This window comes from Stegodyphus dumicola, chromosome 4 (assembly GCF_044657685.1).
Source record: "Stegodyphus dumicola isolate Sdum_Otavi_A_Nest chromosome 4, ASM4465768v1".
Taxonomy (NCBI): domain Eukaryota; kingdom Metazoa; phylum Arthropoda; class Arachnida; order Araneae; family Eresidae; genus Stegodyphus; species Stegodyphus dumicola.
In genome coordinates, this window is record NC_140771.1 from 83825102 (window position 1) to 83843626 (window position 18525).

General features: G+C 34.6%; 1 protein-coding gene and 1 long non-coding RNA gene across 2 annotated transcripts in view; one reads left to right on the plus strand and one right to left on the minus strand.

The window, feature by feature from the left end:
• The window catches only part of LOC118188507 (uncharacterized), a 237452-nt gene that overhangs the window by 141090 nt on the left and 77837 nt on the right, over window positions 1-18525 (plus strand). Inside the window, exons 5-7 of the mRNA XM_085815140.1 lie at window positions 1936-2756; window positions 3003-3168; window positions 16445-16614. Of these exons, the coding sequence (XP_085671266.1) occupies window positions 1936-2756; window positions 3003-3168; window positions 16445-16614 (1157 nt within the window). The remainder of the gene's footprint in view (window positions 1-1935; window positions 2757-3002; window positions 3169-16444; window positions 16615-18525) is intronic.
• LOC146997593 (uncharacterized) overlaps window positions 1-18525 on the minus strand; it is a 131751-nt gene that overhangs the window by 60806 nt on the left and 52420 nt on the right. The window lies entirely within an intron of this gene.

An 18525-nucleotide genomic window follows, 5' to 3' on the forward strand; every position in this document is an offset into this window, starting at 1 on the left:
TCATTTCTTATGTGGTTCGATAAAATGAGTACCAAGTTCGCTTGGGAACCAAACACCGGGGATCCTGCGACAAGCTGACTACTTGTCCAGAGCATATGCTGATGCACTCCGGGGCCCAAGGTCAAGAAAGCAGTAAAAGGGCACCGCAGGCCGTGGCCCACTGAGGCTGTTGCGCCACTGAGTTTAGTTTAACTTTTAATTTATATCCTTGCTCGTAACAAAACAAAACGAGGCTTATCAAATATCAATCGCGGTAGCATCAAACTAAAGCGCAGGTGCATGAGCGTAATGTTACATCACTCTCATCCATAACTGGCGCTAAACTGCGCTGCTTGCCGACAGTTTCCGATTGACGGGAAAATAAGTAAGTGTCATTTCTTTTAATTGGTACCTTTTTAATGATAGAATTTTCGCCTTGGAGATGTTATTATTATGTGAGTTATTGATTAAGAGTTTCTGAACAAATTATTTTATTACAAGTATTATGGTGATGATATTATTTTTCAACAAGAAGGTTTAAATTAGAGGGAAAAATATATATCAGAAAAAATGTGAAGTCTTATGTTTAAATATTTAGTACAAGATCTATGTAAATATCTTTAAAAAATATGTTCGGAAACAAATTTCAGCCTTTGTAGAATTTTTGCTTTGGAGATTTCTCAAAATGCTCTCAAAAATTAAATTTTTGTTTTCTCAGTGCAAATTCTATTAGACTGTTGCACGAAACCGTTCAATTATTAAAAGCAACAATTTTTTTGGTGGTATAAATTTTTAAGGAAGGCAGAAAATTCATCGAAAATGAAACACGCTCGTACGGAAATCAAACTTTTTGTATTTTATTTTTTATAATGTGTATAAAATTTTCAGAATTTTTGTCTCATTTTTATATTTAAAAAAGCCACATTTTGATGCTTTAAATATTCAGTTGTAAGAACATAGCGTGTTTCTTCGTGTATTCTCCCCCTAGCGTTTAGCACCAGGTTCTGAAAATTTTAGAAATATTTGCATCATTTTCCCCTTCCTCGGTGCGTTCAGAGAATCAGCTCCCTTAAATTTTTAAATAGAAAAATAAAAATAATGAATAATAAAAATAATATTTTTTTAAATCTTCTGTCCACGAAGTGATTGTTTTCGTCTTATTTACAAAAACAGATCCTCGCAAACTACCTGCGAAGGTCACGACGAAATTTCCCTTCTCACTATTGAACTTTGTGCTAGCCTAATACAAGAACCGGCTCATCACTGTGAAGCAATTGTCATTTAGTCTTCGATTTTCTCAGTCAGCTTTCCATTCACTCTTATTATTTATGGATGATTTGAGCTTAAAGAATAGCAAAGGCAACCATAAGAACGGGTGAGATTCAAATTTCAGAGAAACAGAAGTAAAGATATCTTATTAGATATTGTAATGTTAATATTATTATTTATTCTTATTGGATTGTAGGTTTCTTTTTAAAAAATAATATTGTGATAGTTACTTCGAATTTATCCATGACTAATTTTCATTTGTTACTTTCTTTACTGTAACCGCGTTCTTCGGAAATTAAATGATTCGTATAAGTTTTCCTTCTCAGTTTTTGGACGATAAAGTTAGTAAGAAAAGGAAAGATACGCGAGGAATTACGTTGTTCATTAAGGTCATTAAGGTGTATTATGTTTACTACCGGGAATTTAGAACAGATTTGCTTCAGAAATTTTTATTTAATTTCAATTATATTTTTAGTTTCGAAAGATGGCTTTTCAAATTATAGTGAAGTTTCACATCATGAAGAAATTCTAACAGGATATTTGTTCATGACATTTTTTCTGTACATAATATTTCCAAAATCAACTAACTAATTTATAAAATAGTTCTTATAAAAGGCATTCAAATTTATAAATCTTGTGAAATTTTGAAAGAATATTCTGCTTTAAATTTTTTTAAATACTTTTTAGGTCTGAAAAGAATGATGGAAGACCTTCAGAACGTTGGTCACCGACATGATGACGATCACGATCACCACCATTCCCACCAACACGATGGCACTCACGACGCATCCCATCACCATGAGTGTGAGCATATCGGTGGATACACTCCTCACTTCCATAATCATAATCATGATCACTCCGCACATATGCATGATGCTCCATACGATCACAAGCACTATCACGGCGATCACGATCACTCCTTAAATTATGATCGTGATCAAAATGATCATGATATTGCGGAAAAAAATAAAAACCATTACGACACAGAGAATAAAGCAACACAATCAAGTGAGGCTACATCTTCTAAGATTCCATCGCAATACGAAGATTCTACGATTCCTTCAACGGACGGTAACAGTAGTGCAACACTTCAAGCTCCAAAAGGTAGTCCTACTGTATATGCTAAAGCTGTGGATTTGAAAAGTATAGAGAATTCAGAAGACATTATTTCTGTAACGATAGATCCACGAATTCTGCCGAATGGAACTTCAGCTGGTACACCAAATCTAGAAGAAGAGCAAAATAAAAGTATAAGAAGAGCCCAAAGATCTGCAAACCGGTCACTGACGTCCAAAGAGTTGAGAAATACTGAAGATTTTCACAACCCAGCATCATCGCTCAGGAGCGATTTTTCACATCAAGAAGAGAAATCTGGTGTTAATTCTCCTAATGAAGCTTCACTAGACGAAGTGAAGAAAGTGTATTTGCTTCAAAATGATGGGAATAACAAGAACATTGACTTGCCATTAAGCGGCACACCTCATCACTTTGCAAGTCTTGCTACCAAGGTGGGAAAGTTTCACTTATTTCTTTGTTTATTACTTCTTTTTCTTTGTTTATTACGTCTTCGTCTTAGTTTTTTTATTTATTACGATCATTTCCAATTTTTAAATTATCCTTTCCATGAATCAGAAAATTTTTTATTAATTTTTCAACGCCTTCTCTTTTTTCTAAATGATGAGCAACGTCTTTGAAATATAGGATGCATACTTTTTTGAATTTAACTTCTTGTAACTTACTTTTTCTGGTTATAGTGTCTAAGTGCCGAAGATTTAATCCTGAAGTTTGGACATCAAGAAAACACGTCTCTCACTAAACACGACTTTTTGGAGTTATGTCCAGCTTTAATCCAGCAGATCGTAAGTGGAGTATGCTCTGAGAGTATTCAACCACCATCTGTGTTACCTTCTCGCTCTGAAGGTAAGATTTTTGAATTTTTTTAAATCCCAAGTTTATCCTGCGAATGTTTTAAACTATCTTTTTAACGGACGTTTAAGACCTTATAATTTTAACCTGAAGAAAGGAAATAAAATTAGGATTGTTAGCTAATTTTAATTGATCAAGGCGAAGGCAAGCTATCACACTTGTTTGGTGATTCCAAAATCCGTTAACGTAGAGGGGGAATCAAATGAAGATTATTAATTTATTTTTAATGGATGCAGTCTGTTACACCCATTTAGTGATTCCAAATTCGTTAACCTGGAAAGGAGAAATCAAGTAGGTTTTCAATCATCAAGTCAAAGCCATCCTGTTGTTGGTTCCAAAAACTGCTTACCTGTAGGCAGGAAATCAAATTAAAATTGTTAGTTGATTTTAATGAATACAAAACCACCCTGTCATACCTATTTGGTGATTCCAAAACCCGTTAACCTGAAAGAGAGTATTCCAATCAGGATTGTTTTTTTTTTTTTTTTTTTTTTAATTTTTTTTATTTTAATCGATACAAAACCACCTTGTCATACCTATTTGGTAATTCTAAAATCTCTTTACCTGGAGGAGGAGATTCAAATCAGGATTGTTAGTTGGTTTTAATCGATTAAGGCGAAGCCACTATGTTACGCCTGTTTGGTGATTCTTTAATCCGTGTCCACCATGTTGTTCCCTGAGAACTGCAAAGAGGTGAAAATGAATCTGATCGAAACTAATTAGCGGATGATTTGCCATTCTGAAACCGAAAAATTGCATCAAATTTTGCAGTCATGGGCAAAATGAGTCTCATGCTTAGACAAAATCTTCAATCGCCATCAGAGCTGGATGAACCATTAAGCAAAATAAGCACTTGCTCAGGCCATCAAAGAAAAGTGGTATCACAAAAAGGTACCCAGAGAACCACCCTGTCATACCTATTTGGTGATTCCAAAACCCGTTAACCTGAAAGAAAGTATTCCAATCAGGATTTTTTTTTAATTTTTTTTATTTTAATCGATACAAAACCACCTTGTCATACCTATTTGGTAATTCTAAAATCTCTTTACCTGGAGGAGGAGATTCAAATCAGGATTGTTAGTTGGTTTTAATCGATTAAGGCGAAGCCACTATGTTACGCCTGTTTGGTGATTCTTTAATCCGTGTCCACCAAGATGTTCCCTGAGAACTGCAAAGAGGTGAAAATGACTTAAAATCTGATCGAAACTAATTAGCGGATGATTTGCCATTCTGAAACCGAAAAATTGCATCAAATTTTGCAGTCATGGGCAAAATGAGTCTCATGCTTAGACAAATTCTTCAATCGCCATGAGAGCTGGATTAACCATTAAGCAAAATAAGCACTTGCTCAGGCCATCAAAGAAAAGTGGCATCACAAAAAGGTACCCAGAGACACGACAAAAATTTTTCCTTGCTGGTTTTACGATGGAATGTATGGTATCGTGCAGTTAAACCAAGACTGAGAGAGAAGGAATAGGGAAAATGGAACGTAAATGTATATGGTGTCGCCAAAATATTTTGAGTGCTTAAGCCTCTGAAAGTTATAATAGTTGCGGTTGTAATATTGTTATTATTGAGACAATCTCTTAAGTATGTTGGCATCATAGTTGATTATTCATAGTTATAATTGTTGTAAGATATGTAGAACAAATTTTCAGACTATAGCAGTAGATGAACTTTTATCTTTATTGACACCACTACTATTGAATCTACTGAACTACTGTTGACTCTACAATTATTGAAGCTGTCGCTAATACTACAATCGTTCATTCTGCTATTATTAACCGTTTGTATTAGAGGCCTTTTCGCCCAGGCGAACCAGTAACTCAGACGATTTTTCGCATATTTGTGAATTTCTTATAACTAACTTAAAATGATTTCACAGAAATCCAATGGCTCATTTATGTCCGAAAATACTTTCGGTTCTGTGGCTCTTTCGTCGCATAGAAACAATATTCTTTTCGTATTTCGTTGGATTCTATGCACGTTTCTGAATTTCCTGCCTCTTCTGCGGAATAACTGTCGCTTTCCCAATCATTATCCATTACCCTGATTTTTCACCTTCTTATACCTCTTACTTCATGGCTATCTTCATCACTCCTTTCTATCGTCTATGTGCATAGACGAATTTCATTCTTCATCAACGAAAAATCGAAGTAATCTTCACTTAAACTGATTCCTCCATCGTATTCCATTTTATTGGACTCCATAACTTTGAAAATAATATTCTTATTGCTACCTGTCGAATTGGAACTAAACGCGTATAAAACATTAAATTTAAAAACATATTTAAAATTAAAGCTTGACAGTTGTTTTATACGCATGTATTGTTGAATACACTCGTGAAGCGATATTGCCCAAACAAAACCTAAATAAATATCGTTACCGGTCGAATTATTACATCATACCGAATGGTGATCGAGAGTCACTCTCAAGTTACCCCATCAAATCAATTAATGACCAAGAATCATCTCTCGAGTGCAAAGGGTTAAATCTATTGCTATGAAAACTATTTTAGACGACTTTGGGCAGACAGTTACCTTTTAGCACCTATGGATTATGATGAGGTTAGATCAACAATGAAGATTCTGATGACAACAATTATAGAATATGACAATATGCCAAAATTTTACCTATCGAAATCTATCAGCGACATATTATTATATGCACATTCAGTGCAAAGTTGAATTTGCACTAGCGAATATATTTTGTACCAGTGAATATTTTTTCCTGATTATGTTACTCATGCGGTCTATCTGTCCTGCTGGTCTTCGTCGTTGGTGGTGGTGACCGGTAGATGTTTAATTTAGAACGCATTATTCCATTAGGTTCTTCACGTCGGGTCGAAAGCCATTCTCAGAAAGAAAAATGTCAGCCATTAAACGTAATGTATAGTACGCTATTCTAAATGAGTTTTGTTGTTTAATTCATAACCCTTGGAAGTGCAAAACTTTACGTATTATGAATACGTGTTTCAAGTTGATAAATCTTCTCAAGCTAATTTTTATGAAAAATTCATTTTAACATTTTCTCATTTTCCATTCTATGACGGGTCTGGGAAGTTAGCTTTAATTAATAATTGCTTCACTAAGACTATAAACAAAATTTAAATGATGCATTAGCTGTTTTTATGTCTGCTCTAACCTACTCTGGGTCAAATTTCTTAGACTGCGCCACTCAAACTCTATTTTTAAATATATATATATAATTTATTTACTAAAGAAATATTGCTTATATTATCTCCGAAGATTAATTTTAGTAGAATTATCTAAAAATATTGAATCCATAGTAAGTTTAATTCCTAAAATTGTTTTAAAGTAACTTGAATGTAAATTGTTAAAAATGTTTAACGGGGACTTGAATTAAATCATGAGTAACAAAATTTCAATTGTAAAAAGAAATTAAATTAAAAGCAAGTAATCATTGCCATTGATCGGAAATTAGTTGACTTTTCAAGGGGAACAAACCAACTCCCGTTCAATGAACAATAATAAAGAAATAAATACGAAGGTGTTTCGTCCTTTACTCAAGTAATAAGGCGATGCCAAACTGGCAATTTAAGTTAGGCCAAATATTTCCGTGAATTGAAGGGATGAAGAACCAATGCAGGGCACTAAAGAACTCATTCTGATTAAGCATTTTCGCTAATTCAATTTCGAGTGAAAAACAATTTTTGCAGTAAAATGATAAATTACTCGAGTAATTGTCCCCCGACATCCTCGTGTTTATGCATTTTAATTCAAAACCATTTGTAAAAATTAAACATTGGAAATTGGCATTATGAAAAAGAACTCAAAGTAATTGAAATAAACATTAGAAAATTACGAAATATAAGAAATATAATGCAATGTTTGCAAAAAACAAATCAAAAAATCAACAAATAAAATTTAAATTTAAATTTAAAATATATATAATAAGAAAAGAGAATGTACCTGAAGATATAAAAGGCCAGAAAAAGCATTAATTAACTTACGTTCTTTCTAGTGAGAAGTGTTTTCTTCGCGTTTTACTCAGAAGGGTTGCGTTTCCGAAATTCTTTATCGGCAGCGGGAGCTTTGAATTATAACAGTCGGCGAAACTTGTGCGAAGTAATTTATGGGAGAGGGAGTGACTAGGAATGCTTGAGGGACGTATGTTGTGGAGTTCTTATTTGAGTGAAACTGTCTGTTAAAATTTTTGAAAATACTAGTGAATGGAAATTAATTAATTTCTGGCTAATTCTCGTGTCGTAACCAAGAAGATATTAAGAAAAGGAAAAAAGGAATTTTCAATGTCAAAGAGCTATTTGACAGACTAAAGATTATAAAATAGGCCCATTTTTTTAGTAACAGCATAAGTCTGAAGACAATTAGCTTTTTACATTATATACAGCTTTGTAATTACACTATGTACAAATCCTTTAACTGATAGTCATTCAACTTAAACGGCCTTCTCAGGTTTAGGAACAAATTATCATATCCCTATCACTTAAATGATTTAGAGTGAGCATTTAACGCCTGCTCTTTTAAGGCAATGGTAAATAAATTGATTAGGTATTAGATTATTTTTGAGAATTTTAATAAGGAGCAAAATTTCGCGTGTAGATCTATTGTATCTGTGCAGATATTTTTAATTCGTTGTATTTGATTTATTATTGTTAATTACTTTTTTGGATATGTTGGAATTCCAATTTATTAATTTGTTAGTATTGAAATTGAAGTTTCTTGTTTTGTCAAAAAGTAAAATTTTTTTGTAGTTAATGATTTGAAGATCGAGATAGTCTATGCTATTTTGTGAATTATTAGTTTTATTAAGTGTAAGGCAATTTGGATAAATTTCGGAGTATTCAATTTTATTAAAATTATTAATTGGAAAAAGATCATCAATATATCTGCAAGTGTGCTTGTAGTAATTTAAATCTTGTGGTTGTAGATTTTTTTGGAAGTTAAATTCTGTGATAAATAAAAAGAATTATACAGAGCGAGGTACTGGAATGGGACCTTATTGGAAGACCTCTGACTTGTTTAAAAAGTTGATTTTGAAATTTAATATAGTTATGAAAAAGTCTGCATTTTAGGTAGGTTTTCCATTTGTTAAGATTCATAATCGTAAGCATATCAGGGAAGAGTTTAGGCATATCAGGGTAGAGTAAATATATATATATATATATAAACAGACATCAGTTCAGTCACGCCGAAGAGTAGCAAGAGAGTGCGTTGCGTTCAGGATGAAATCTAAATTCAGACTAAGTTTTGGTTCTCAGTGCAGTTTGACTGAATAATTAATACTATCAGGACTGGTATTCCTCTTTACTTGCTTTGGAAACATGAACTGTCCTGACTCGGAACAGGGAGCTTACTGAAGCTATGTTCAATAAATTGTGAAGTAGACAATACACACAGGAAGGGTATACGAAACCCTTTATTTTTCTATCTTTACACCGATTTCTGGAACTTCGGAATACAGAGACCAACCACTTGTAGTCTGAACGTAAGAATATAAAAATACTAACTAAAAACTCTAACTATGGATTAATATACAAGTGCCTAACTTCAAGATTGGCCGTTATTTAACAAAAATCCGTATGTAGTACAGAGAGCTGCTAAAACTACGATACGTTTAAAATTATCAAGAGGATTAAACCTCTGGCCTTGAAGGTAACCAGCAAACGAGTAAAACTACTATGGGAAGCGGCCTGCTTCTAATAACTCCTTCCTCTCTCTCTTGTTTGGCAAAAAGCCACAACTTAAGTACTTGGCGTTAGCAAGACAAATTTGAATAAATAAGTTAAAGCTTTTAATTCTGGCCGGAAGTACAAAATAAGAAGTGATAGTAAAGATTTAAAACAAAATAAACGTTAGTAAAACTTAGGATCCTTACATACTTCCCGCCAGAGTTAATTAGTTTGAAACTGAGGTCTAAAACGACCTTGTTGAAAACTTTTAGCTCTAGAATCTAACGCGAGGCCAATCTTTTACAAACATTTGTCACTAGAAACTAGAAATTAAAAAAAGTCGTTTTTACATTATCAACTCCATGGAAAGATTTTTCATCTGTACTGCATCTATAAACAGGAGTTTCTTAGTTCAAATCTGGTTCCTTCCAGAGATCTGGAAGGAAAACTAATTTAATGAAATGTTACACAATTAAATGGCAAGTAACATGAATACTTTTATTTCTCTTTTAGCATTCTTATTTCATTCATGACGTTATTTAATTATCTCCCCGTGCTCTCTGACATGTGTTGTAAAGGAAAACACCAAACACGAGCGTGTCTATGTACAAGTGTTCAACACTACCGCCTGCAATCAAACCACTAACGTGTTAAAATTCAACATAACAAGCCCTCAGAACACACCTTATATTCATCTCTAAACCTTGAAGTACTATTCTGAAAAGTGGCTAACTCTGAAGTGTAGCGTCAGAGAGCCTAACTACATTCATTTAACCTTTAACACATATTCACAATAATTTGCTCTTTTTACAGTCACACGAATAAGTTAAAATTTTTGGCATTACTTTCACTTTTAACATATCACACTATTTCTTACTTTTAAGATAACCGTTCACATTGTATATAAGGACATATTAACATTCCGTTAATTTTACGCATTTTAAAACATACATTAGTAATACATTGTTAACTTCTATTCTTTTCCAAGCAAGTGCAAATTCTTCTACATTGAAATACTACATTTCAAAAGTCTTTCAGACTAAAACTTCTTTCTTGCCAGAATCTTTTAAATAAAGTTTTATACAGTAATTTTTTACAATTTTCTTAAGGTACCTTTCTCAAAGATTATCAATGCTTTTACAATATTCAAGTATTTACACATTCCTATTATATATTAATTTTAGTTTTACTCGCGAGTAATTGAAAAACAATACCAAAATAGGTAACAACTCATTTCTCGCCTTTTTGGCGATAAAGGTAGGCCTCACATGAGGTAAAATTTCTTGAATTCTGCCACTTGCAGTAAGAATGAAAAATTAACTTAGGGTTTCAAAGTAACATAAAGTTTTACTTATCTTTGTGATATTCAGACATCCTTTTTTCTTCCCAGTCCTGGAAGGTAGCAAAGACTAGCGTTTGGTTTATCTTCCTTCTTGTGCGGGTTCCCCCTTCAGTACCTTCCTCTATGAGCTTTCTTTTCCTTCCAGTTCGGTCACCCTTGAAGACCTTCTTTTTAGCTTCTGCCTGTGGTCTTGGCCGTTTGATGGCAGCTGGTCTTGGCGGAACCGGGACACTTTTCTCTCGTTCCTGCTTGGATCACGTTGCTGGCTGATCAAATTTTCCTTGTTTCTTTGCCTCCGCAGCTGGTGTTCCTTCAGCAATTCGTCGACATTTGCTGCGTAGACTCCTGTCCGATGGGTAGATCTTCCGTTTGGGAGCCGGTTTATAGTTGCCGTTATTTCTCCTGGCTCTCTTTGCATTCGTCGTACTTCTCCCTTCTTCGTTCTGGGGGTGGTCGTGCGCTCTCTTTTCTGGTCGATGGAACGCCTTCTTTTTCTTGTTACCTTCAGTTTTCCAACGGGGGAACTTTCTTTTCAATTGCTCCTGTCTACTCATGGGTTGCCCTTGTGATTGTCGTTGTTCCACCTCTGGAGCTTGTGCCTGCCGTGCCGGATCCTGCAAAAGATCTTGAAATATTGGCATTTTATTACGATTATAAAATGGTTTTATCTGGTCAACGTTTGCGGTGCATGTTTCACCATTCCTGGCTTTTAACACCACTACAGCCCGAGTTATATTTTCTATGACATATGGCCCTTCAAATCGTGGATAAAATCTGGCAGTTTTATCTTCTGGTGCTGAAGAAAGTGAATGCTTAATTTTTAACACTTCATCCCCTACTTTATAAGTTACTCCCCGTCGTTTCATATCATAATAAAGCTTCTGTTTTCTCTGTGCTACTTCAGTGTTCTTTTCTGCTTCTTTAATTAATTTTTCTATATCGCCCATTTTAAATTCTGGAGCTCTTTGTTGAACATAAAATAATTTGTCTAACGGCGTTATAATCTTTCTGCCTAAAAATAACTCAGCAGGAGTTTTTCCCGTCGTATCATGGTTTGCGGTCCTAAGGGCGAAAGCTAATTCATTGACATAGTTATCCCAGCTTTTATGAAAATTTTTAACATAACTACGGATAATTTTCACTATATTTCTATTGACCCGTTCTGCTATATTTGATTGCGGCCGATAGGGGACCATTTTTAAATGACGTATGCCCAGTTTTTGGCACATGTCTTCAAATATATTACTTACAAATTGAGGACCATTATCCAATATAACTTTTAGGGGCGCCCCGTATTTTAAAATATATTTATTTAAAATAGAATCAGTAACTAATTTCGCGGAGGCTCGTTTTAAGGGAACAATTTCGCTCCACTTACTAAAATGATCAACCATAACAAGGAGATACCGACTTTTATTTAACTGACTTTTTGGGAAAGGGCCCAATAAATCAATGCCAATTATTTCATTTGGAAATTCAAATTTAATGCTATTTAGAAACCCGGCCGTGCGGAAATTAATATAATTAACTGCTTGACATGTTGGGCAGGACTGGACAAACCCCCTTCTTAACTTTTGCAGCTCAGGAAAATAAACTGCTTCGCGTACGCTTTGGATGGTTTTTCGAATACCAGCATGAGAAGCTAAAGGGGAGTCGTGTAACTCCTGCAGTATATTTAATCTAAGAGTAGCTGGGATAACAGGTCGAAATTCCTTGTTGGAATTTGTAGTTTTTGTATAAAATAATAGACCATCTATTAGTTCGTAATGGGCCGCCCTATTTCTTATCGCCACAATATCTTGGTTGCTAAAATTTTCAGGATCCTTTAAATACTCATAAATGTTTTTAAATTCAGGATCCTTACCCAGTTCGGTTATTACAGTTTCTCGGGAATGTATCGTACATGCTGTGAGCATTGCCACCTTTGCAGTATTACCTTCTTCATCTATTTTTATTCTGGATAGGGCATCTGCTACGATATTTTCCTTTCCGGGTGTGCTTAATTACCAGATTATACTCTTGTAACTTGAGTGCCCATCTTATTAACCTTGGGGATAAGTTTTTCCCTGAGTACAATCTAGTTACCGCCGCATGATCAGAATACACTGTTATTGGCGCCCTTCCAAAATAGACTCGGAACTTTTGCACTGCTAACAGAACTGCAAGTGCCTCTCTCTCAGTCGCGGAATAATTTCTTTGTGTTTGATTTAAAGTTCTACTAAAAGATGCCACGGGCTGCTGATTTTGCGAAAGTACCGCTCCTACCGCATAATCCGAAGCATCCGCTGAAGTTTCTAAATTCTCATCGTTTTCAGAAAATTTCACAACAGGGGCTTGCGTTAATGCTTGCTTTAATTTTTTGAAAGAACTATTGGCTTCGGCCGTCCACAAGAATCTTGCCTTTTTCCTTTTTAATTTTAACAATGGTTCAGCAATAGCTGCAAAATCTTTTATAAAGGACCTATAATATGAACAAAGTCCTAGAAAAGAAGAGAGCTTCTTCGCCGTATTTGGTGGCGGATACTTTTGCACAGCGATTATTTTTGATTCGTCTGTCTCGATTCCTTTCTGAGATATTTTGTAACCTAAGTATTTTAATTCAGGGGCTGCAAATTTGCACTTTTCGACATTAACTTTTAGACCGGCCTCATTTAATAATGAAAACACCTGTCTTAAAATCCTGTACATGTTGGTCCAGATTATCACTAGTAATAATGATATCGTCTAAATAGATAAATGTGGTCTTTCCTAGAACAGGCCTTAGCACAATGTCCATACATCGCTGAAATGTTGCCGGTGCCCCTGAAAGGCCAAACGGCATACGAAGAATGCATAAGTGCCAGACTTGGTTATAAAAGCAGTCTTAGACACATCTTCCGGTTTAACCCCTATTTGAAAATAACCAGTCGTTAAGTCTAAAGTCGTCATGTATTTGGTAGAAGTTATGTTCCTTAGAATTTCTTCAATAATAGGTAACGGATATACCGGATATTTAGTCATGGAGTTTAATTTACGATAGTCAATTGCAAAACGCCACCTTTTCGGATGTGTTACCGGATAGTCATTATTTTTCTTACATAACACAACCGGGCTAGCATAACTACTTGAGATGGGCGTTATGATCTTTTTACGTAACATATCTCGAATGTGCCACTTAATTTTTTCTTTATTCTTATCATACCGATATGGTTTGTGGCGAACTGGCAGTGAATCTCCGGTGTCGATACTATGGTTAGTAACTTGAGTAAATCCGGGAATATCCCTAAATAACGAAGCAAATTCAATTACCACTTGGCGAATTTTTTGTTGCTCTCCCGTAGGCAGGTGGTTGAGATTTAACGTCGGTGGTTCTCTTTTTTTCTTCTCGAACTGGTTTCATCGTCAGCTTAAGGGACGCTTCGTTAAAATCCAGCGTTGCTTCTGCCTCTGAAAGAAAATCTATCCCTAAAATGACATGTGCTTGTAAAGTTTTTACGATAAAAAACATGATCTTTACTTGCTCGTCCTTGATACGAACATGTAATGGTAATTTACCTATGCACTTACATCTTTCTCCCTGCGCCGCTAACACTGTCTTTTTATCCGAATTATATATGCGGTATCTACGGAAATACTTCCTAAAAAAATCTTCTCCCACACAGGAACACTGTATCCAGGAGTGCGGTTGCTGGGATGTTGTTCACCAAAACTTCAATCTTTGGAAGAGTCAAATTTTTCACAATAACTGTATTTAACTTTATGGAAGAGGGGTTTTCTTGGCCTTCGGATTTCCGCACCCTCCCGTCAGCAGAAATCCGTTTTAGTTTAAATCTTCTTTCTTCCTTTCCATGCCTTTCTTCTTTTTCCGCTGGCCTTCAGACTTTTTTTCTGGCTTACTTTTGAACTGTCGACGTTTGCCGATTGTTTTTGGATACTCGGGTTTCCTTGCCCACTGATTCGATTTGCTTCCGTAGCCGTGTTCTTGCCTTTGCTGTGGTCTTGGCGCACCAAATTGGCTTCGTTGCTCATACTGGCGTCTTCTTTCAATGTCCGTCGTTCTTCTACTTTCAAACTGGATTGCTAGCTCAAATACCTTTTCCAGTGTAGTCGGATTCCTTAATTCAATAAAGTCTTGTACTTGGGGAAGTAACCTCGGCAAAATCACTTGGATTATCTCAGGATCCGGACGGCTTCCATACAAGAGTTTAAAGACGTGAATTTTTCTTAAAATAAAGTTTGAGAGATTTTCAATTCGTTTCTGGTATATGCTGAAGAGTTCCGCTTCTAATTTGGAACGATTTCTTACGACAGGGAAGGCTTTTACTAAGGCAGTCTTGAAATTTTCGTAAGTATAGGTGGGACTTCCCGCTTGACCCAAGAGGCTTCTGCCTATACATTTGAACCAATTAAGCGCTTGGCCCCTCAAAGCGCTGGTAGCTAATGTGACTTTCTGGAATTCATGGACTGGGTACAGCATGAAGTGGTCATCCAATTTTTCCAAAAAACTGGTTACCGGTGAGTTTTCATTGAATATTGCTTCTGGTTTCATCGATGCGCGCATGGTCTGGACGATGTACCCAAATCCTTCCAGAGCGGCAGCTGGCATTTCTGGATTCTGAGCCGCTTCTGCAGGCACCACAGGTTCTTCTTGAAACTCGGCCATGGTTATTCTTCTTCGTCGGGCGCCACTATCAGGTCTTGTATTCCTCTTTACTTGCTTTGGAAACATGAACTGTCCTGACTCGGAACAGGGAGCTTACTAAAGCTATGTTCAATAAATTGTAAAGTAGACAATACACACAGGAAGGGTATACGAAACCCTTTATTTTTCTATCTTTACAGCGATTTCCGGAACTTCGGAATACAGAGACCAACCACTTGTGGTCTGAACGTAAGAATATAAAAATACTAACTAAAAACTCTGACTAAAACTAACTTTGGATTAATATACAAGTGCCTAACTTCAAGATTGGCCGTTATTTAACAAAAATCCGTATGTAGTACAGAAAGCTGCTAAAACTACGATACGTTTAAAATTATCAAGAAGATTAAACCTCTGGCCTTGAAGGCAACCAACAAACGAGTAAAACTACTATGGGAAGCGGCCTGCTTCTAATAGCTCTAATAGCTCTCTCACTTGCTTTGCAAAAAGCCACAACTTAAGTACTTGGCGTTAGCAAGACAAATTTGCATAAATAAGTTAAAGCTTTTAATTCTGGCCGGAAGTAGAAAATAAGAAGTGATAGTAAAGATTTAAAACAAAATAAACGTTAGTTAAACTTAGGATCCTTACAATACTACTGTAAAATTATGATTGGCTGTTTGAGCTTTAGTTCCATTTACATCATCAGAATTATGTAGACTTATATGACGTGGATTAGTCTCAAAATGGCGCAGTGCAAAAAGAGATAACTATTTTTAGAATGGAGAAGAGAAATTAACTTACACTGTTAATCTAAATAATTTATCTTTAAAATATTCTTAATTTTTCTTGTAGATGTATACATATACATATATATATATAATAACATGATCCAAAAATGGGAAGGAGGACAATTTTTAGATCCTGCTCCTTGATTGCATAGATATAAAATAATGAATTTAAAAGTAACTCCTATTAAAATGTACATACTTAGCCAACAACGTGAAGTTAAAAGCTAAACCTGATAAGAAATGCAATTTATGCAAAAACTCCAATAAAGCACCTAATTTACTTCGTTTTTTCATTACCTTTTAAATTTATTTTTTTAAATTATCTATAATTTAAAAGTTTATTTAATTTATTCTATATTGATCTTTATTGGAGCTATTTTTAAATTCATTATTGCATTTATATGTATTAAACATATATACATTATTAATAAAATACATATTTATATATACATATTGATACCTATAAGAACATATAGTTAAAAACTGAAGGTTCTTCAAAGACCTGGGGTGGTCCGCCCCTGACATCGGGCTTCAAATAGCTAAAATCTTGAAATCTTTGCAGTGCTGTATTTGCAACAAATATATAATTGAAATGTATTCGCGGATCGCCTAAAATTGCTTCGGTTACCGTATGCATCTCGCTGGCCGCCAGTTTGAGGCTACTGGCATACTATTCAATGCTGAAGTTCTTCGCTGAAGGATAAAATTGTATAAAGTTTTTGTCTCATTGAAATCTTTAACTTTTCTGTTATTAAAACTTCTGTTTTCTGAAACAACCGGTAGTATTTTTATGAATTTAGTAAAATACTTGTCCAGACTGTTACCATTTTTTAATCCTGTTTTAATATACATTTACATTGCAGTTTACGGTTACGGTTCTTTATCGGTGGCAATCATAAGCTTGACTTCGCTGGCCGGGGTCTTTCTACTACCTGTAATGACGAAGCACGCTTACAACTACATCATCTCAGGATTTTACGGTCTAGCCTTTAGTACTTTGGCTGGGGATGCTTTATTACATTTGATGCCTCAGGTAAGTTCAACAACTTTGTCATGTGTCTTATAAGATATAATTCGATCTGTGTGCGATTCAAGGCGAATGGGGTGGCCGTATTGGCGTTTGTGCGGTTTTACCCATGTGTAACGTGGCTTCGAGCTAGTTTCTCTTAGAAAGTCCTCTACAAGGGCGTTCATTCCACTTAGGCAGATAGCCCTAGAATTCCTTCTCATAATCAAGTAAACCAAATCAAACTGAAGGAATATCGTTGCCACAAAACCGCTTGAAATCTATTTTTAAGTCTAGACCCACGAAATTTCCAAAAGAGCATAATAATAATAGTAAAGAAGCTTTTAAATAAATTTATTGATTGATTTTCGCATTAAATTCTTAACTAAAACGTAAAATATATATGTAATAAATTATTCCTTGAAATTATATGTCACCATTCTTTTTCGTCTGTAAATCGCCAAAGTGTTTGCGCTCATACTACCAAATTTAGTACGATATTTTGTACTTTTTAAAGAAAAACAGAAAGTGCGAATATAAATTTGGTGGTTTCTAGAGACTGGAAGAGGGAGAAATAAAAGTATTTTATGAAAAGCATTCTATACTGTGTATCTTTCAATAATATAAGGACAAAATAAATTGTAAATTATGTTCATAATCAAATTTTGTTTTCTTTAAGTTATAGGTAAAATTAATCAAAACTGAAAATTTTAAAGGAAACAGAATTATAATAAGGAATTACAAACGGAATTACGGATGTCAAAGCCAAGGCAAATCTTTTATGTTATTTAAAAATAGAAAAATTTGGTAAGTTTAAAGATTTTCCCCCCTCCGCTACCTGATGTAAAATTTGATTCCGCAGAAGTTTTTTCAGTTAAAGGATTTGCAGATTTTCGTATGCAACAGCTTTTGAGAAGAAAACGTTGTCTTAGATTTAAGTACTGCTCATCTGTAAAAGTTGAAGGTTATTTCAAATTTATAGCAACTGATTATTAAAATACGATTTATATGCTTTTGCTCAAAGAGATAGTTGTTAATAAATCATACAATTGAGGCACCATAAGAGAGATATCGAGGAGCAAACGTAAATTAAAAATTCATGGAAACTATGAATAACAACAGGAGGAAACAAGTAACATAAAAAGAAGTTTGTTTGCACAATATGTTATAGGTTTTTGTGTGTATTAATCACGTAGCTTATCCCTTTATCTTTACTGTCACTTCTACTTTCATTGGCTTCCACCCAGAGAATTCAAATTAGTTAATGCATTGTAAAGAAAACCTGTGACTTGGAGGCGGAACTAGAGAGAACTTTATGTGTCGTTAGATTCTGTACAAGGTTACAAATTCATATTTATACCTGAAAAATCAAATACAGTAGAATTATAATAATCACATAATATTATAATAATCCTGAAAAATAATCACATAATATTATAATAATCCTGAAAAATAATCACAAGCGAAAAACTTCGGGCTCTTTGTTTAGGATCGCTACGCTGATAGAGCTTGAATGCATTTTGCATTCCACGTTTTCTTGCTGATGCTTTGAGATTTTCATAAAAAATATTTACATATTTATTCTAATCCGTATTATATTTGATAAAGTAAATTTTTTATTCCAAAGTCAGGGAAACATCCCGAAACCATTATGCTTCTTAACTGCGTGTGTGACATCAGTAATTCGTATTTTACCACAATTAATTCGTCTGTCGGACCCAAATATATTAAATAATGATTTTTCTGCAAATATAATATTGTTCCAATATGATAAAACTTTGTTAAATATGGATTTTACAAACACCAGCCGTATTTTTGTTTTCTTATTGACGAAGTATTTTCTTCTTGCTGAACGCAAATTGTATCCATGTGCTCTGAACCGCTGCACTAAAATCTTCAAGATTAACTTTTATTGCAATCTGTTCTAGACCCGTTGAA